Source organism: Martes martes, assembly GCF_963455335.1.
Source record: "Martes martes genome assembly, chromosome: 10".
Classification (NCBI taxonomy): domain Eukaryota; kingdom Metazoa; phylum Chordata; class Mammalia; order Carnivora; family Mustelidae; genus Martes; species Martes martes.
In genome coordinates this window covers 53,223,992-53,245,972 of record NC_137898.1, presented here as the reverse complement: position 1 = coordinate 53,245,972, position 21,981 = coordinate 53,223,992, and the positions used below count along the sequence as shown (strand labels likewise).

At 41.4% G+C, this 21,981-nt stretch overlaps 1 protein-coding gene across 1 annotated transcript in view; it reads left to right on the top strand.

The window, feature by feature from the left end:
- Positions 1-19,825: 19,825 nt before the first annotated feature.
- NLRP14 (NLR family pyrin domain containing 14) overlaps positions 19,826-21,981 on the top strand; it is a gene marked incomplete at both ends in the record, with an annotated part of 32,188 nt that continues 30,032 nt past the window's right edge. Inside the window, 2 exon segments of the mRNA XM_080816300.1 lie at positions 19,826-20,117; positions 20,895-20,966. Coding sequence (XP_080672426.1) covers positions 19,826-20,117; positions 20,895-20,966 — 364 coding nt within the window.

Sequence of the window (21,981 nt, the reverse complement as noted above, 5' to 3'; positions counted from 1 at the left end):
GGCTCTGTTCCTGGGACTGGTTTCCCGGACTTGCTTTTACATAAGTTCCCCTGGGGCTGGGGGGGGTGGGGCAGGGTCAATTTAAGTTTTACTGCATAAACAACAAAATGGCTGTTCAACCGAAGGTGGGGCCACTCTGGCTAAATAGACCCTTACAATGTCATTGCAAATACCATCTCTCATTCTCTCAGTTGTCTTTTAGTTTTGTTATTTCCTTTGCTATGCAGAAGCTTTTTATCTTAATGAAGTCCCAGTAGTTTATTTTTGCCTTTGGAGACCTGTCTAGCCAGAAGTTGCCATGGCCAAGGTCATAGAAGTTGCTGCCTCTGTTCTCTTCTAGGATTTTGATGGATTCTTGTCTCACATTTAAGTCTTTAATCCATTTTGAGTTTATTTTTGTGTATGGTATAAGTGGTCCACTTTCATCCTTCTGCATGTGGCTGTCCAATTTTCCCAACACCATTTGTTGAAGAGACTGTAACCATATAGTTGGGGGTCCATTTCTGGGTTCTCTATTCTGTTCCATTGATCTTTGTGTCTGTTTTTGTTTTAGTACCATACTGTCTTGATGATTATAGCTTTGTTAAAGTCTGGAATTGTGATATCCAGCTCTGGTTTGGTTTTTTGTTGTTGTTGTTGTTGTTGTTGTTGTTCAACATTACTTTGGCTGTTTGGGGTCCTTTCTAGTTCCATACAAATTTTAGAATTGTTTGTTGCAGCTCTGTGGAAAATGCTGGTGATATTTTGATAGGGATTGCATTGAATGTGTAGACTGCTTTGGGTAGTATAAATATTTTAACAATATTCTTCCAAACCATGAGTGTCAAATGCTTTTCCATTTTGTTGTGTCTTCCTCAATTTCTTTCATAAGTGTTCTATAGTTTTCAGAATACAGATCCTTTACCTCTTTAGTTAGTTTGGTTCCTAGATATCTTACTGGTTTTGGTGCAATTGTAAATGAGATTGATTCCTTGATTTCTCTTTGCGCTGCCTCCTGCCTTTTTTATTTTTTAATTTTTTTTATTTTTAGATAACCCTAACAATTTTGAGAAGTACAGATCAGGTATTTTGTAGCCTTTTTGGGTGTGTCTTGATATTTTCTTCATGCGTAGACTGGGATTTGGGATTCAGGGGAGGACTAGACAGTGGTGACATACCATTCTCATCACATCATTATCATTGGTACATACTATTAACAATGATGTATGACTGATAACCTTGATCACCAGGCAGAGACCATATTTATTAGGTCTCCCCACTTAACAGATTGCTAAGCACAGTCCACACTCCTGCGGGGGAGTGGAATAAGGTTAAGATCTATTTCCTGAAAGAGGGAAAATCTATGGAACATATTTGGAATTCTTCTGTAAGAGAGAGTTGTCCCTTTCCCCCATTTATTCATTCAGTCATTTATCTATGTCCTATGTACTCATGAATATTTGCTTTCTGCTTTGGGTTATGATAAAACAATATGTTATTTTGGCTGGTGGGAACTCTTTCCAGTTGCCCATGTCTTTTTGACCTACCCTGTCCTTTTTCCTTTCTGGCACTATAAGTTCTGGCTCATCTTGTGTGTTCTCAGCTCCAGCCCTAGAATCTGCAGTTTCTCCAATAAGCCCTGATTCCTCTTACTATAGAAGAGTATTAGAACGAATACCTGAGTCAGATTGGATATCTACAGTTTTATTAAATGTCAACAGTTCTGAAGTGGTTTTTACTGATTTATATTCCAACTCTATTTGCCAAATTTCCTATAAAATTGTTTGCTATTTTTCTTTTGATTTCCCACTGGTGGTTGATTTCTTATGGACAAAATGTTTTAATTTCAACATAGTTAACTCTGTCTCCTAATAGCCGTCCAGATTCTCATTTCCCTTACTGTGCCCAAGCTGGTAAATCCCTCCACTCCTAAGGTGTAAATGAATGTTCTCTATTTTTGCTCCTTTGGTTTGAAGTATTAATGGCTTACTGATTTACTCTGAGCTTTATTCTGTAAGGATACTAATTTTTTCTGAATGGTTTACTAGTTATCCTAATAATCTGCACTGAAATACTTCCCTTTTCAATTACAGTATTCCTTCTGTCATACATAAAATCTTATCATATTGTCTTTTCCTGAGTTATCTATCCTGCTGGTATGCTTTGTTTGTTATGGTAGCATCCAAGAGAAGGACCAATTCAGTACATATTCAGCAATAGAGGGTAAGGCTTTGGAAGTGGTTTCAGCCTGAGGCAGTTTGCTGCCCTGGAGACATCTGGCAATTTCTGAAGGCACTTTCCCACAGTTGTGGGAGATTAAAAGTTCTAATGGCATCTAGTGGGTAGGTGCCAGCAATGCTGCTGCTAAACATTCTGCAGTGCGTAAAAGTGTCCCTCAAAGAATTATCTGGCCAGGAATTTTAGTAGTCCTAAGTTTGAAAAACTGTTACAGGAGATTCCATCAGAGCTACCAAGAAAGAAAATCAAGCAGTAGTGTATGAAAAGGGTGGGAATATCCTGTTTTCTAGATTAAAATGTCACTTCTCCCCAGACCTTCTTTTCTCTATCCTTTCTCGAAAAGAATCCCTACTTCCTTTCTGTTCTAGAGTCCTTCTAGAGCTCAAAAGATTGCCATTACATATTTAGAGGTCCTCCTCTTCCCAAAGCCCAGTGTTCAACATCAGAACATGGTCACACAGATTGCATTTAACCCTGAATTCCTTGGCGCCTAGAAAAATAAAGTGAAATTAAAAAGCAGTGGTACTGTAAGGACCTATTTAGCCAGAGGCTTCCATCAAGGTTAAAACAATAATGTTGTTTAACCCTTAAACTATCCCTGCTCCTCTTCCCCCAGGGGACTTACTTAAAAACAAGTCCTGGAAACCAGCCCCAGGTAACAAAGCCCAGATACGAGGGTGGGTCAGGCCAGGTGGAGACATCCCATCAGTGGGGGGATGCATACTGTCTTCCTAGCTACCAAGGAGTATGGGACCCACCCTTTGGGAGCCTTTTGGGCGCCAATTCTAACCAAGGTGTGATAGGCTAGGCCAAATGTCTACTGTAGGGTAAATTGTAATTCAGTTGGTCACCCAGCATCACTGTGCAGCTTTCTCTGTGTGTTACAATTTCATTGGCCACCTGTGTGTGGCCAGGCCCAACTGCATGGCCTTTGCCCTTAAAAGCTAGTCTGTGAAACAGAGAAGGGTCGCCCTCTCTGTAAGAGGGGCAGCCCTGGCCGGTCAGTCTGATTCTTGATGCCTGGCCCGAAATAAAGCTTTGCTTGACCTTCGCCTTGTATCAGTCTGGCTTCTTTAATCACGGACCCATTTTGGGGGGGACCTAACAGTACCTAATAGAAAGAGAATGAATGAGATTTGTAGTTTGATTGGCTACTTGACAAATCTGTAACCTAGGCAAGTTTCAGGACTATTTTAAGACTACAGAAAATGTTCATAAAGAACCTATATACACTGTAGATCCTTATCAAATGTGGTCATCATTAACATGTGCTGAATGAATATTTTGAATAAATGTGCTTTAATTATAAGGGGCAAACATTTACATCAATAAATTTGCAAATTGAAATAAATTATCTTAGACCATGGATTCCCATTTTAGTTCAGAACATGTTGGAATTTAGGAATGCCTTCACAGAAGAAGAGCAACACCAGACAGACAGCATCTGTTTTCCTCTTCCCAAAAATATAAACAAAGGAAGACCATAGAACAAAAAGAATAGTTCCTTCCAGAATAGCATAAAACCTTTGGGAAGGAGGCCAGAGTATATGGTACTCTCTGTCAGAATTGTAGACCTCCCGGAGTAGTAGAAACCCAATAGGATTCAGAACCATACAGATCTTGACTTACAGAGACACCCAGAAAGGCAAGAGGAAATTTGAAGAAAGTGTGGGTTTATGAAAGTGATGAAGTTCTAGAACCTGGGTGAGGTTCGGTGGGCTGAGGTCCGGAGCCGATGACCAAGAAAGAATTCTTGAGACATCTTTGGTGCAAAATGGTGGTTTATTAAAGCACGGGGACAGGACCCGTGGGCAGGAAGAGCTGCTGCTGCCCCGGGGATGTGAGGAGTGGTTGGTTATATACACAGGAGTTAGGTAGGTGAGGACAAAGGGGATGATGTTAGTCTCTAAGGAATTTTGGAAGCAAGGTCTCCAGGACCTTGAGGGGCTAGCTATTGTTGGGAGAAAGGTTATTTATTACTAGTCTTGTGAGACCCTTTAGATGTATATCAGTGGGCCATATGCTTGGGAATGATTCGACACTATCTTGAGATCTAGAGATAAGGTTTCACATTTCTCCTATCAAGTGTCCTTGTTAGTGAGATTTGGGTTTAGAAGAAATTTAACTTTATTTAGGGCTTGAGGAACTGAGTTATTTGCCTCTGGAAATTGTGCTATCGATAAGGTAACTTCTTTGTTGTAAATCTCAAGGACATTTGTAAACCAAGGGAGACTCCTGCCTTGCAGGATTGTGATCTCTGCAAGTTAACGATTTGTTTTGGCAGTAAGGGGTACCTGAGGAATGCCACACACATCACCGAGGGGAGCGGATGGAGAGGGGGTGCAAGGTGCCAGCTTTTGCTTTGTCCTCAGCCAGCCTCCCGCTCCCTCATCATTCCCCCCTGAACAATTTTGACCCTTAAATCTTTAAGGTGGTTGAAGGTGGAAGGTCTCATCTTCTGTAACTTCTTCCTGCTGAACAGGGGCGTAGAGCTGTCCCTACCTACTCGGGTCAATATTGATCAGTGGAGGAACGTATAAGGGAGTTACAAAAGGCGGAGGCAGCTGAATCCAGCGCTTGACAGTGAAGAAGTGTCTCTGTGGGTGGTAAGGATCATCTGTCGTCGTGAAGTTATTGCAGTAATGGAGTCTCGGCACCAAGTAGAGAAACATTGAACAAAGCAACATAATAAGATTAATAAGGTGGTAAGAATGAGAAGCCCGAAAAGGAGATTTTTAAATGTTGGCCATAGCCCTCCCTCAAACCAGGAACTTAACCAATCCCCGAGAGAGAGAGAAGAATCTTATAGAGCCTTAATCTGGGCATTCATATCTTTTATTAGTCCTGAGACATTTTTGTGACAGTCTGGGATGTATACGCAACATTCTGTTTCGATAATTGCGCATGTGCCACCCTGTGCTGCTGTCAGGACATCCAAGGCCATCCTATTTTGTAGGACTGCCTTGTGTATCTGTGAGACTTCAGTATTAAGTAGGGAGATGCTCTTTTAGTGAATCGTTGAGTGCCTTTGTAGTATATTTATTAAGGGCATCTATATGGCACATGACATCCTCTAGTTCCACAGATGGAACAAAAATAGACGTTAAGTGATCATATTATTTAAAAACAGATCGTGTGGGGGGAGGAGTCAAGATGGCGGAGAAGTAGCAGGCTGAGACGACATCGGGTAGCAGGAGAGCAGCTAGATAGCTTATCTAACCATTGTGAACACCTACAAATCCAACGGGAAATCGAAGAGAAGAAGAGCAACAATCCCAGAAACAGAAAATCGATCACTTTCTGAAAGGTAGGACCTGCGGAGAAGTGAATCCAAAGCGACGGGAAGATAGACCCCGGGGGGAGGGGCCGGCACCCGGCAAGCGGCGGAGCGACGGAGCACAAAATCGGGACTTTTAAAAGTCGGCTCCAGTGGGAGACATCGCTCCAGAGGCTAAACTGGGGGGAAACCCAGGCGGGGTCAGCATAACCCCAGGACCCGCGGGGTCACAGAAGGACTGGGGGTGTCTGAGTGCCGCAGAGCTCGCAGGTATTAGAGCGGGGAAGCCGGCTATAGCGACAAAGCCGAGGAGTGAGCTCTAAGCCCGGGGTTACCTTGTGCCGGTCGCAGGCTGGGTGGGCTCGGAGCGCGGCCGGAGGCCACGGAGACAAAAGCGACCCGGCGCTTTTCTCCAGCTCCAACAATTGACTGCTTTCCTCGAGGCGCGACCGCAAGCCAGGGAGGCGGGGCTATTGGGCGCTTTGCTCTGAGAGCGCACTGAGGAGCGGAACCCCAAGCTCTCGGCTCCTCCGGGCCGAGAGATTGGGAGGCCGCCATCTTCATTCCCGTCCTCCGGAACTCTACGGAAAGCACTCAGGGAACAAAAGCTCCCGAAAGCAAACCCGAGCGGATTCCTTAGCCCGGCCCCTGGCAAGGGCGGTGCAATTCCGCCTGCGGCAAGGACACTTGAGAATCACTACAACAGGCCCCTCCCCCAGAAGATCAACAAGAAACCGATCCAAAACCAACTTCAGTCACCAAGAACAGCGGAATTCCACAGCAGGAGAAAGCAAATCCTACCTGGACAAAATGACAAGGCGGAAAAACTCACCTCAAAAAAAAAGAACAAGAGGCCGTACCGAAGGCTGGAGACCTAATCAATACAGACATAGGTAGCATGACAGATCTAGAGTTCAGAATGACAATTCTCAAGGTTCTAGCCGGGCTCGAAAAAGGCATAGAAGATATTAGAGAAACCCTCTCCGGAGAGATAAAAGCCCTTTCTGGAGAAATAAAAGAACTAAAATCTAACCAAGTTGAAATCAAAAAAGCTATTCATGAGGTGCAATCAAAAATGGAAGCTCTCACTGCCAGGATAAATGAGGCAGAAGAAAGAATTAGTGACATAGAAGACCAAATGACAGAGAATAAAGAAGCTGAGCAAAAGAGAGACAAACAACTACTGGAACACGAGGAGAGGATTCGAGAGATAAGTGACACCATAAGACGACACAACATTAGAATAATTGGGATTCCAGAAGAAGAAGAAAGAGAGAGGGGAGCAGAAGGTATATTGGAGACAATTATTGGAGAGAATTTCCCTAATATGGCAAAGGGAACAAACATCAAAATCCAGGAGATGCTAAGAACGCCCCTCAAAATCAATAAAAATAGGTCCACACCTCGTCACCTGATAGTAAAATTAACAAGTCTTAGCGACAAAGAGAAAATCCTGAAAGCAGCCCGGGAAAAGAAGTCTGTAACATACAAGGGTAAAAACATTAGATTGGCAGCGGACCTATCCACAGAGACCTGGCAGGCCAGAAAGAACTGGCATGATATATTCAGAGCACTAAACGAGAAAAACATGCAGCCAAGAATACTATATCCGGCTGGGCTATCATTGAAAATAGAAGGAGAGATAAAGAGCTTCCAGGACAAACAAAAGCTGAAAGAATTTGCAAACACCAAACCAGCTCTACAGGAAATATTGAAAGGGGTCCTCTAAGCAAAGAGAGACCCTAAAAGTAGTAGATCAGAAAGAAACAGAAACAATATACAGTAACAATCACCTTACAGGCAATACAATGGCACTAAATTCATATCTCTCAATAGTTACCCTGAATGTTAATGGGCTAAATGCCCCAATCAAAAGACACAGGGTATCAGAATGGATAAAAAAACAAAACCCATCAATACGCTGCCTACAAGAAACTCATTTTAGACCCAAAGACACCTCCAGATTTAAAGTGAGGGGGTGGAAAACAATGTACCATGCTAATGGACATCAGAAGAAAGCTGGGGTGGCAATCCTTATATCAGATCAATTAGATTTTAAGCCAAAGACTATAATAAGAGATGAAGAAGGACACTATATCATACTCAAAGGGTCTGTCCAACAAGAAGATCTAACAATCTTAAATATCTATGCCCCTAACATGGGAGCAGCCAACTATATAAACCAATTAATAACAAAATCAAAGAAATACATCGACAGTAATACAATAATAGCAGGGGACTTTAACACTCCCCTCACTGAAATGGACAGATCATCTAAGCAAAAGATCAACAAGGAAATAAAGGCCTTAAATGACACACTGGACCAGATGGACATCACAGATATATTCAGAACATTCCATCCCAAAGCAACAGAATATACATTCTTCTCTAGTGCACATGGAACATTCTCCAGAATAGACCACATCCTGGGTCATAAATCAGGTCTCAATCGGTACCAAAAGATCGAGATCATTCCCTGCATATTTTCAGACCACAATGCTCTGAAGCTCGAACTCAATCACAAGAGGAAATTTGGAAAGAACGCAAATACATGGAGACTAAACAGCATCCTTCTAAAAAATGAATGGGTCAACCAGGAAATTAAAGAAGAATTGAAAAAATTCATGGAAACAAATGATAATGAAAACACAACAGTTCAAAATCTGTGGGACACAACAAAGGCAGTCCTGAGAGGAAAATATATAGCAGTGCAAGCCTTTCTCAAGAAACAAGAAAGGTCTCAAATACACAACCTAACCCTACACCTAAAGGAGCTGGAGAGAGAACAACAAAGAAAGCCTAAACCCAGCAGGAGAAGAGAAATCATAAAGATCAGAGCAGAAATCAATGAAATAGAAACTAAAAAAACAATAGAACAAATCAACAAAACTAGGAGCTGGTTCTTTGAAAGAATTAATAAAATTGATAAGCCCCTGGCCAGACTTATCAAAAAGAAAAGAGAAAGGACGCAAATAAATAAAATCATGAATGAAAGAGGAGAGATCACAACCAACACCAAAGAAATACAAACAATTATAAGAACATACTACGAGCAACTCTATGGCAACAAATTTGACAACCTGGAAGAAATGGATACATTTCTAGAGATGTATAAACTACCACAACTGAACCAGGAAGAAATAGATAACCTGAACAGACCCATAACCAGTAAGGAGATTGAAACAGTCATCAAAAATCTCCAAACAAACAAAAGTCCAGGACCAGACGGCTTCCCAGGGGAATTCTACCAAACATTTAAAGAAGAATTAATTCCTATTCTCCTGAAACTGTTCCAGAAAATAGAAATGGAAGGAAAACTTCCAAACTCATTCTATGAGGCCAGCATCACCTTGATCCCAAAACCAGACAAGGATCCTATCAAAAAAGAGAATTACAGACCAATATCCTTGATGAACACAGATGCGAAAATTCTCACCAAAATACTGGCCAATAGGATCCAACAGTACATTAAAAGGATTATTCACCACGACCAAGTGGGATTTATTCCAGGGCTGCAAGGTTGGTTCAACATCCGCAAATCCATCAATGTGATACAATACATTAATAAAAGAAAGAGTAAGAACCATATGATACTCTCAATAGATGCTGAAAAAGCGTTTGACAAAGTGCAGCATCCCTTCCTGATTAAAACTCTTCAAAGTGTAGGGATAGAAGGCACATACCTCAATATTATCAAAGCCATCTATGAAAAACCCACCGCAAATATCATTCTCAATGGAGAAAAACTGAAAGCTTTTCCGCTAAGGTCAGGAACACGGCAGGGATGTCCGTTATCACCACTGCTGTTCAATATAGTACTAGAAGTCCTAGCCTCAGCAATCAGACAACAAAAAGAAATTAAAGGCATCCAAATCGGCAAAGAAGAAGTCAAACTATCACTCTTTGCAGATGATATGATACTATATGTGGAAAACCCAAAAGTCTCCACTCCAAAACTGCTAGAACTTATACAGGAATTCAGTAAAGTGTCAGGATATAAAGTCAATGCACAGAAATCAGTCGCATTTCTTTACACTAACAACAAGACAGAAGAAAGAGAAATTGAGGAGTCAGTCCCATTTACAATCGTACCCAAAACCATAAGATACCTAGGAATAAATCTAACCAAAGAGGCAAAGAATCTGTACTCAGAAAACTATAAAGTACTCATGAAAGAAATTGAGGAAGACACAAAGAAATGGAAAAATATTCCATGCTCATGGATTGGAAGAACAAATATTGTGAAAATGTCTATTCTACCTAAAGCAATCTACACATTTAATGCAATCCCTATCAAAATCCCATCCATTTTTTTTAAAGAAATAGAACAAATAATCCTAAAATTTATATGGAACCAGAAAAGACCTCGAATAGCCAAAGGAATATTGAAAAAGAAAGCCAAAGTCGGTGGCATCACAATTCCAGACTTCAAGCTCTATTACAAAGCTGTCATCATCAAGACAGTATGGTACTGGCACAAAAACAGACATATAGACCAATGGAACAGAATAGAGAGCCCAGAAATAGACCCTCAACTCTATGGTCAACTAATCTTTGACAAAGCAGGAAAGAATATCCAATGGAAAAAAGACAGCCTCTTCAACAAATGGTGCTGGGAAAATTGGACAGCCACATGCAGAAAAATGAAATTGGACTATTTCCTTACACCACGCACGAAAATAGACTCAAAGTGGATGAAGGACCTCAATGTGCGAAAGGAATCTATCAAAATCCTTGAGGACAATGCAGGCAGCAACCTCTTTTACCTCAACCGCAGCAACTTCTTCCTAGGAACATCGCCAAAGGCAACAGAAGCAAGGGCAAAAATGAACTATTGGGATTTCATCAAGATCAAAAGCTTTTGCACAGCAAAGGAAACAGTTAACAAAACCAAAAGACAACTGACAGAATGGGAGAAGATATTTGCAAACGACATATCAGATAAAGGGCTCATATCCAAAATCTATAAAGAGCTTATCAAACTCAATACCCAAAGAACAAATAATCCAGTCAAGAAATGGGCAGAGGACATGAACAGACATTTCTGCAAGGAAGACATCCAGATGGCTAACAGACACATGAAAAAATGCTCCACATCACTCGGCATCAGGGAAATACAAATCAAAACAACAATGAGATACCACCTCACACCAGTCAGAATGGCTAAAATTAACAAGTCAAGAAATGACAGATGCTGGCAAGGATGCGGAGAGAGGGGAACCCTCCTACACTGTTGGTGGGAATGCAAGCTGGTGCAACCACTCTGGAAAACAGTGTGGAGGTTCCTCAAAAAACTGAAAATAGAGCTACCCTACGACCCAGCAATTGCACTCCTGGGTATATATCCTAAAGATACAAACGTGGTGCTCCGAAGGGGCACGTGCACCCGAATGTTTATAGCAGCAATGTCCACAATAGCCAAACTGTGGAAAGCGCCTAGATGTCCATCAACAGATGAATGGATAAAGAAGATGTGGTATATATACACAATGGAATACTATGCAGCCATCAAAAGACATGAAATCTTGCCATTTGCGACGACGTGGATGGAACTAGAGGGTATCATGCTTAGCGAAATAAGTCAATCGGAGAAATATAACTATCATATGATCTCTTTGATATGAGGAAGTGGAGATGCAAGGTGGGGGGGTTTGGGGGGAGGTAGGAAAAGAAAAAATGAAAAGATGGGATTGGGAGGGAGACAAACCATAAAAGACTCAATCTCAAGAAACAGACTGAGGGTTGCGGGGGGGAAGGGGGACGGGAGAGGGTGGTGGGGAAATGGACATTGGGGAGGGTATGGGCTATGATGAGTGCTGTGAAATATATAAACCTGGCGATTCACAGACCTGTACCCCTGGGGATAAAAATACATTATATGTTTATTAAAACAAAAAAATTAAAAAAAAAAAAACAGATCGTGTGGATCTTTGCTTTAAATTGAGATTAGCTAGAGTGGTGATGGTTTTAGTAATGCACCCATGAATCCAGGCAAATCCTAAGGTACAGCGACCTATCCACCCTGGAGGAAGCCAGGGCCACAGGTTAGTTCCACATATCCAGTGGGTTCCGTTTGGAGCTGACTATCTAATGCCAGGTTGCCTTGCCCAATCAGTAGCAAACCAGTCAGTAGCCTGGAGTACTATTATTTGGGAACACATTTCTAATGATAGCCATCCTAGATGCCGTGTGTTATTTGCCCAAGTATCATATGTATGATTTCTTTGTTCCCAGCATAAAACTGTCTTTTAACTGAGCTGTCCAATAGTGGGTGTGAGTCACAAATACATATCCCAGATTTGATATATACCATCCTTAGTATAGCGATAAGGAGGGTTTTGTAACTTAGGCCCATATTTGATTGGGGAGTTATGGCTTGACAGCCATCCCCTTTCCTTCCAAATAGCTCCACGGGCATGTAGTACCAGGAAGGCATATTTGGAGTCAGTGTTGTTTATTTTTAGGCTTTGGCAATTGCAAAGTGCTAGTGAGCACTATGACATACCTAGCTTTTCTTATTCTTTCTATGAAAAGTATTGTCATCAGTAAACCAACTGTCATTTGTATTTTTAACAGGAGCATCTTAAATCTGGGCTCTATAGAGAAGTACAATGGTCAGATTCAGGCATACAGGTAACTAGGTTTAAAGTTTGACAAGTTTTAAGTATTATTTTTGGCATATCTGTAAGTATAGCCCAGTATTTAATAAGTTGGCCTCCATCATCCATTGGTGGCCTTTGGTTTCTAAGACAAATCTGGACCTGATGTGAAGTCATTACAGTCAGGGACTGTCCCATAGTGAGCTTTGAGGCTCTTTTATGAGGAGGGTTGTCCTATTGTACCTCAACAGAAGTGGCTTCTAGAATAAATATGACTAAGGGATGAAACCATTAAGAAGCCCTTTGAGTGGTCCAGCCTTAACAATATCCTAATTACAAAGGATCACTGGCAAGTGGGAGAAAACTTGTCAAGAGATAAGGGGAGTTCCCCATGCATCATCCAATCCAATCATAAGAAAAGTGGGGTCATCCATTATCTCCACAAGTCCATAGTTAATCCTATGGAGTGTGGTATGCTGGCTTTTAGGCAATTTCATTATTCCAGCCACACACAAGGTGATAGTTATACAATTGTTAGGGAATCAATTCCATTTTCTAGTTGTTTAATCACATGCCATGGGGTCTTGTTATTATCCCCACAGAATAAAAAAACAAGAAGATAGTCTAAATGAGCTATTGTGCAACTTCTCTGAAGTTTACCTCAAATTGTCTAACTTAGGTAAAAAAACATTTAAGAACAATTACATCTAGAATTTGACATCCATAAAGGTGTGTTATTAAAACATAATTTTTCTCTCTAAAATAACCCTCATCTCCAGGGATAGCCAAATCAGGACTGACTTACTTGAGAAACAAATCCAGTTTTAACAAACTTGACCTATTATTTACATAAGCTCAGCAAGAACAGTGAGTGTGATCATATAGATCTTTTAGAATCTGCTTTGCTGGAACTTCTTATAAGGAATCTCTAGGTTGAACTTTTAGTAGCCTCTCCGGGCCAGAAGCCAAGCCACGTACTTGCCATCAGACATGCCTGCAATACCTGTTCATTTGGGCAAATGCCTCTTCTGAGCTCCCCAAAGTATCCTACCAAGGAGTGACATTCTTTACTCACCTGGTGAGGCTGCTAGGAACTCTGTAAGCAAGGTATCAGGCCAACAGTTCCAAGGGGCTTTACAGCTCCAGGTTTCACAAAGTCAACCTTAGTTCCTTTAAACTGTCTGGTCATATCTGAGTCTTTTCAAATATGACATTCCAGTCAAAGCCTTGGTAAAATAACCAGTTTCCAATGCTATCCTGTTACAAGGAGAACAGATTCTTATTGAACTTATGCAAATGACTGATTGCCATGGAAGAAAGAATACTTATTGAGACCTTTTGGTTTCAGAGGGTTCAGATAGAGAGAAAAGTTGAATGCTTTGATTCCTTTACAAATGAGTACTTTTACAGCTCTGTAAGTTACAGATAACTTAAGAAAAAAGTTTCCTTAGTCTGGAAGAGCAAACATTAAAAAACCAGCAATGTCTAAAACAAGACAAAACATTAAGAGACACAACACTATAATCTTTTAGTTCATTTAGTCCCATGTTACTAAATCTGGTGAATGCAGCTTTAGTTTTGGAAAACCTTACCCATTTCAGTTTTAGGATTTTCAAGTATATCAAATATCTGTATTTGTCCTGAAAGTCCTTTATATGAATCTCCTTTAAGATAAAACTCATTTTACAAGAGAATTAAAACAATTATAAATGACAAAAACTCAGAATGGATATGGTTAGAGCTGATGAGACGAGAGTTCACACTTTAGCTGGCAAGGAAATAGGGTTATTTCTGTGACACATAACCTTTCTATAATTACAATATCAAGTGATGATCTCTCAAAACATTAAAAACTTTAGGAAATGCATAGAATCTCTAGGATAGTTATAGCACTTTCCCAATGTGACCCAAGGTTTATCATTGGTTTAGCAGTACTTCATGAGTAACTTAGCATACTAAGGAAAAGCCTGAGTTAAAGAGATTTACAACTTAAATCTTGTCAACATTTGCTAAAATCTTATAAAGTTTTAAAGCACATGCCTAAATATAATTAGGGATGTTAAACACCTGATAAGACAAAACACAGAAACTGGGTTTTCTGGGCAGGCAAAGAGAAAACCATTTACATTTTCTTAACAGCAGATCAATTAATTTAAGAAAACTTTGTCCTTTTGAACAGAGAGAATTTCAGTCTTATACCAATGTACCTTTAAAACCCATTCATTTCAATCTTAGTCCATCCTGACCATAGCTAAAATTCCTTTTCTGAAGATTTCCCTTCACAAACCTTCTACAACTTTCCTTTGCATTCAGGTTTTGTCCCAAGTCATTTCCTTCCAAACAACCATCTTATTTAGGACAAATTTACCTTTTACCTTTAATAAAATGCATTTCCATTCCTTAAATCTTTCTTACATATCATCTACTTTTCCAGAGTTGTTTCCCTTCTTTTCCATCAGTCTTAGTTACACTTAGCATTTTGTACTCTTCGAAACACCTTAATCAGTTATTAACCAATTGTGAACTGTTATAACAGAATTCTTTAGATGGCAAATTTATCAATCAGTTAAGCACAAAACATGTTTACCAACAGACTTAAATACTCTTAGTTTCTTTGCAGTAAGAAGTCAAAAGCACAAACCTACATCCAGTAATTAATGACTTAGCATTTTATCCTGTTTGGTTAAGACCTAGATGTCCATAATTTAATTCCATTTGTCATCCAACCAAAACTTTAAAGTTTCATGTTACCAAAGACTTTGAAAGCTACTTCAGCAATTACCCATTAAAACTTTGAGACAGACAATTAACCATCAGTTTAGTCATTTCTTTGCTAACAAATTTAAACAAATAACACGAGCTCATTTGATCTTCAGTAAACTTCGGAAGTTTCACATTTACTGCTGATAACTTAAAAGACATGTTTATCTTAATTAAACCAATAAACTTAACTTAGTTCCAATACTGATTTACATTCCACCTGGGCCCACTCCACTTTGAATGTTTACCTGAGACATGAGTGGGGAGATCTGGAGTGGGGAGTGTTAGGTCCAGGGGATGATCTTCTTGCTCCTTGACAGTGAGGAGAGAAGGAGCCGTGGTGCATGATCTAGAGGCTAGTCATGCAGTCTGCACGCACATTGGTGCAGAAACACGAGAAGGGGGAAACAGAGGAAATAAAGTGCTGCCAGGAGGCAGAGAAAGGATTCCCGGTTTTAGAGCTCATCAGCCCCAACAGAGGAGCAGACGCCATGTTTTCCCACCAGCAGGGGGGAGGGGTTAAGCAGTCCAAGTCAGGCCAGAGAAAACAGGGAATTTCCCCGAAACAAAGGAGTTTCAGCAGCTGCTTGGGAATATTCCTTAAGGTCTCTGTCTCGAGTTAAGACTAACCCCAGTTGGCTCCAGTTATAGCCATTAACACGGGAAATGAGTGAAGGAGAAGCCCCCACATCTATTAGGAGGAACAGAGAAAGTCAGAGTCCCCTTTGCTAGGGATGACCCAGCAACCTGGGTTTACTAGAAGGCGGCTTATTAACGTAATTATCATCCAATATGTCAGGAGGAAGTTTACTAGCTGACTCATTCGGGCAAACACATTCAGCAAAAGCCCCTTAGTTTGGGGTCCTGGTGCAGAGCAATGAAGGCCTAGGTATGAGCAATGAAGGTATCCTAGGTCCATCTCCTCCTGCAGAGGAGATCTGATAGTTTCCACTGAGGCCATGCAGTGTTACAGGAGCTCAGTCCTTTTCTAAGTTTTGCAATCCAAATTATTTCCAGTGGGTTAAAAGGCACCCCAAGGTAGAGTCCTTGGGAACTGAAGAAGCCTACTGAGGCCATGCTCCCAGAAACGTAAAGAAGGTCCATTACCAAATCCCCCGACTCCTGGGTGGCGTCCCACGCAGAATATGTCAGAGGTTCTCGTGTGTCAAAAGCGACCAGAGGCGTCCCTCAAGATATCGCTATTGATCACCATCCTGCCTTCCCCGGGAAGGCATTCCTGCCATTAAAGGCCCTGGAGGGTTGCCGGCGTCCCTCCCCTTCCCCATTGCATCCTAGGCTGCTGATGGGTGCCTGGTGAATGAACCAAAATACTGTGCCATGCCATGCCATTGTCTGTACTGAAAACTGCATACTGTTTTGCCATTTTAACCCATGGAAATACTAGAAAAGTTTGGCAAGGGGAAATTAGCCAATTTCATAGCTTTAAGTAGTCTGTAGAAGACACTGACAAGAAATAGTAAAGACTGAAATCCATCATGGTCTATGCGACATTCCAACACATGTGGTCCTTGCAGCCAACTTCCCCAGGAAACGGTCCCCGGTTGCGTTTTAATTCAATCGGGTACTGGTTTCAGCCGGCTCCCAGTGGAGGTCTCTCGGCCAGAAGTGGCTAGACCAGGGATGTGGAGGGGATCACATTAGATCAATCAGGAGGAAACCTCACACGGGAGTCTTAAGATTGGCAGCCGTCCTGGTGACTTAGGTGGCTGTCCCGTGCCCAAGAGAGACAACTTTATATAAGAACAGGAATAAAGAGAGGGCATCAAGTTTCTGGGTCTTATTGCCATTCCGGCCGGGGTACTAACTTGCAGCCAAAAGGCAGACGCTCTCCTCCCCGTAGAGCAGCCACGGGCTAGAGGATTACAGCCTGAGCAACTGACATGCAAGTGTTCCAATAAGACCATACTCCTTGAAAAGCCCCTGAAATGAGAGTAAAGGAAGAAAAGAGAAAGTACTCACCAATTTTGCACCGAAGCTCAGAGTCCAAATGTAAAGACTCACAGCCCCACGTTGGGCGCCATATGATGAAGTTCTAGAACCTGGGTGAGGTTCGGTGGGCTGAGGTCCGGAGCCGATGACCAAGAAAGAATTCTTGAGACATCTTTGGTGCAAAATGGTGGTTTATTAAAGCACGGGGACAGGACCCGTGGGCAGGAAGAGCTGCTGCTGCCCCGGGGATGTGAGGAGTGGTTGGTTATATACACAGGAGTTAGGTAGGTGAGGACAAAGGGGATGATGTTAGTCTCTAAGGAATTTTGGAAGCAAGGTCTCCAGGACCTTGAGGGGCTAGCTATTGTTGGGAGAAAGGTTATTTATTACTAGTCTTGTGAGACCCTTTAGATGTATATCAGTGGGCCATATGCTTGGGAATGATTCGACACTATCTTGAGATCTAGAGATAAGGTTTCACATTTCTCCTATCAAGTGTCCTTGTTAGTGAGATTTGGGTTTAGAAGAAATTTAACTTTATTTAGGGCTTGAGGAACTGAGTTATTTGCCTCTGGAAATTGTGCTATCGATAAGGTAACTTCTTTGTTGTAAATCTCAAGGACATTTGTAAACCAAGGGAGACTCCTGCCTTGCAGGATTGTGATCTCTGCAAGTTAACGATTTGTTTTGGCAGTAAGGGGTACCTGAGGAATGCCACACACATCACCGAGGGGAGCGGATGGAGAGGGGGTGCAAGGTGCCAGCTTTTGCTTTGTCCTCAGCCAGCCTCCCGCTCCCTCATCAAAAGCAAAGGGGAAAGAGAACATCAAGAAGAAAGGCATTGTAAAAACAACAATTAGGATAGTATGGCACCCTGTAAGTTAAGTGTGTACATTAACTTCTAATTTTTGCAGAAGTAGGGACTGATCTTATAGATATGACAGTTGAGTCCAAAAATAAATACCTACTGGGTTTTGCAACAGAGTGGTAATTGGTATAAATCATCTCAGTGGAATTCTGGTTGCAAAAGTGAGATTGCAGTGGACTGTGGAGGAATAATAGGTTATATATAGAAGACTCTGAAGAAGTTTGAGCATGAAGCAGGAAATGTAAAGAACATTTATGTAAGACTAGATTTGTGCATGTTTGTATGTCAGTGAGAAGGAGTGAGTGGTCAGGGAGTAGCCTTTTGATCCTTGAGAAATTTCAGTGTTCCTTTGAAGATTCCTCAAATGTATTCCTTTTTGTTTCTTTTTTAAAAAATTACTATGGAAGCTGTTTTGGTCACATCCTAATCTAGAATCTAGAATATTTATGCAATATAGTTAAAACACACACACACAGCCAAGATCCTAGAATAGCTGATTGCTCCCTAATTACTGTAGGATAAAGTCCTGATTTACTATGTAATTTTGAGATAATTCACTTTCTGCTTAAGAAGTAAAATTCCCCTTCTGTACATTTTTATATCCTTCCTCTTCCTTCTCCAGGGCCATTAGCAAGATTAGAGGAAGGATTTTAGAGAATAGAAAGATCTCAGAGTTCTGTCTGTACCACTTACTAGCTCTGTCTCTCTAGCCAATTGCTCAAGAGATGAGACACTTGAGGACACCACGTAAGTGATTAACTGGAAGTGCCTGTGCTGAATAAGAAACTGAATAAGGCTCTTAAGCGGCTGATAAATAAGAGGAAAACAGGCCTCAAAATAAGAGGATTTGATTGTATTTGAAGAACTGTCGCAGTAGGAGGGAAGGCAAGAAATTGTTAAGTTACCTGGAAGGTATTAGGAGTGAATATGTTATAGGACCCTGTGGGTTAAGTCGGAGTAGTCCTTGCTGGTACACTCAGGAGTGAGAGCATCAGAATGAAAAGTTGGAGTGGAACATGGTCACGGGAGCTGCTGTGAGAGAATGTCAGTGATGGGAGAGAATGCAGTTTTGGGTGAGCTTTAACGCAGAACACATCCAGAATGTGTAGTGTTGCGGAGTGGGTGTGAAAGGAGCTTGTGACCTGAGAATGCAGACCCTCACTGGCTGTGTATGGATTTGTGACCAGCGATGACAGGACAAAAAGAGGTAGATGGTGGTATATTCCAGTTGTGCTTCAGAAGTAATGGTGTGTTGGTGGAGGTGCCATAACAATGTTTTATGGGTTGAGGTATGGGTGAGGTTGGGGAGAGAAGGCGTGGGAAGGTTGCCAGTCTTAGGAGTCTCGTCTGTGCTAGGTGATAGATGAACTCTACCTCGTTTCATCCATACCGCAGTTCTCAGGGGGTGATTCTGATCTCCTCTCTTCAGGAGAGTCAGCTGAGGCTCAGAGAGATGAATTGCCTTCATTTCTTATGGCTCATAAGTGGTGGGACTGGGTGTAACTTTGGGAAAGTGGAAGAAACCTACACTGGTCTGTATCAGAGGAATGTTTTTATGACAGTAATACAGGGGCCAGTAAGTACTGAGCCTAACACTGGAGTTTTCACCATGTGTCCGTGGAATTCATCTATATTTTTATAGGCATTTCATATTCTAATTTTCTCTAACAGTCCTGTTACTCATATTTTTAATGAACTTGCTCTTTATTTTTTTAATTAACTTTAGCTCTTTTTTAATTAACATATATGTATTATTTCAGGAGTACAGGTCTGTGATTTATCAGTCTTACACGACACCCAGTGCTTACCACAATACCTACCCTCCCCAATGACCATCCAGCCACTCCATCCCCGCCCCCCACAGCAACCTTCAGTTTGTTTCCTGAGTTTGAGTCTCTTATGCTTTTTCCTTAAGGATTTATTTTATTTTAGTGGGCAGTGGAGGCAGGGGCAGAGGGAGAGGAATGGAGTCTTAAGCAGACTCTACGCTGAGCATGGAGCCCTACACGGGGCTCCATCTCCCAAACCTGAGATAATCACCTGAGCAGAAACCAAGAGTCAGTCCCTCAACTGACTGTACCACTCAGGTGTTCCACTCATATTCTTCTGATTGTTTTTTTCTCACTGAAGCCTGAATATTGATCCATAAGCAAGATGACAGATGGGTCGTCATCTTCCTTCTTTCATGATTTTGGACTGCTGTTGTATTTGGAGGAGCTAAACAAAGAGGAATTGAATAAATTCAAGTTACTTTTAAAGAATGAGAACGTGGAGCCCAGGGACTGCCAGATACCCTGGGCTGAGGTGAAGAAGGCCAAGCGAAAGGACCTGGCTAATTTGATGAAAAAATATTACCCGGGGGAGCAAGCCTGGGATGTGGCTCTCAAAATCTTTGGCAAGATGAACCTGAAGGATCTGTGTGAGAGAGCAACAGCAGAGGTCAACTGTGAGTGATGCTGGGGACAGATCTGGGGCTGGGGGAAGGATGTGCTTCCTGAGGCCCATCAACAAGGCTCTATGAAAGGGACTTGGGGATTACATCATTGTTGGATCATTTGAGAAACCCTGAGGAGGCAGGAGGGTTCTGAGTACTATTACTCAGTCTGGCTCTTTAGCTGGGGGTAATTCATCCATCTTGTACCAGTTAGAATGATTAAAGGAATTGAATAATAAGAATTGTCCCATCTAATGTTCCTTTGCCTGAACTGCAAATAGTCATAGGCTGCATTAAATTTTAAATAACTTAGAATAAGATTTAAAATCTTTGCTAAAGTATGAGGAAACAGTAAAATATTAAGGGGCATAAGCCATGTTGATAATTTTTGATAATTTTTTGTCATTCCTAAGTTTGAAATATTACAGACCTCAAAAATTTCTTTCTTGTATTCTTTACAAGGCCTTACAGCTACAAAGTTGTATTCATTATTTCCCAGGAGCCTCACCATATTCCTGGGAGGTCCAGGTAGACAGGAAACAGACTTAGACTAGAGTGACAGAATGGTGGGAGGGCCTGGCAAGAGGTCCTGTCCTTCAGTGCTGTTGACACCACATCACTTTTCCCTTAGCTAAGCTGTGGAGTCTGAAGCTCTCTTGGTTCCCATTTTCTTAAGCCCAGATGTCATAGAATTGGACCAGCGAGGACCATTCTAGCCCCTGTTCTATCTATCACTAAAGCTCCCCTTGTCTTTGGTAAATCTCATGATCCTGTTGGAACCTGTCACAGGGACAGCCCAGACCATGGGACCAGACGATGCCAGGACACAAGAGGAACAAGATGGTCAGGAGACAGTGCAGGGTGAGTAGACGTGTCCTCTGTTTTCAGATTTGGAAGTAAGTGTACTCTGAATCCCCTTCACCTATTCCACCCATCCCCACTGGTAACCATCAGTTTGTTCTCTATAGTTAAGAGTCTATTTCTTGGTTTTCCTTTTTTTTTTTCTTTTTCCATTTATTTTGTTTCTTAAATTCCACATAGGAGTGAAACCATGTGGTATTTGTCTCTATGACTTATTTCACTTAGCATTATATTCTCTAGATCCATCCATGTTGTTGCAAATAACCAATTTTCATTCTTACGGCTGAGTAATAGTCCCTTGTATACATACACCACTTATTTATCCATTCATCTATCAATAAACATTCGGGAGCTTCTATGTCCAGCAATTTTAAGTACTGTTACAATAAACATAGGGATGCACGTATCTTTTTGAATTAGTGTTTTCTATTCTTTGGGTAAATACCCAGTGGTGGAATTACTAGATCATATGATAATTCTGTTTTTAATTTTTGGAGGAACCTGCATACTGTTTTCCATTGTGGCTGCACCAGTTTGCATTCCCACCAACAGTGCATGAAGGTTTCTTTTTCTCCATATCCTCAGCAATACCTGTTGTTTCCTGTGTTGTTAATTTGAGCCATTCTGACTGGTGTGAAGTGATAACTCAGTATAGTCTTGATTTGCATTTCCCTGATGATGAGTGATGTTGAGCATCTTTTCTTGTATCTGTTGGCCATCTGTAGGTCTTCTTTGGAGAGATGTCTGTTCATGATTTCCCATTTAAAAAAAATTTTTTTTAAAGATTTTATTTATTTATTTGACAGAGAGAGATCACAAGTAGGCAGAGAGGTAGGCATAGAGAGAGAGGGGGAAGCAGGCTCCCCGCTGAGCATAGAGCCCAATACAGGGCTCTGTCCCAGGACCCTGAAACCATGACCTGAGCCGAAGGCAGAGGCTTAACCCACCTGAGCCACCCAGGCGCCCCCCAAAATTTTTTATTAACATGTAACATATTATTTGCCCCAGGGGTACA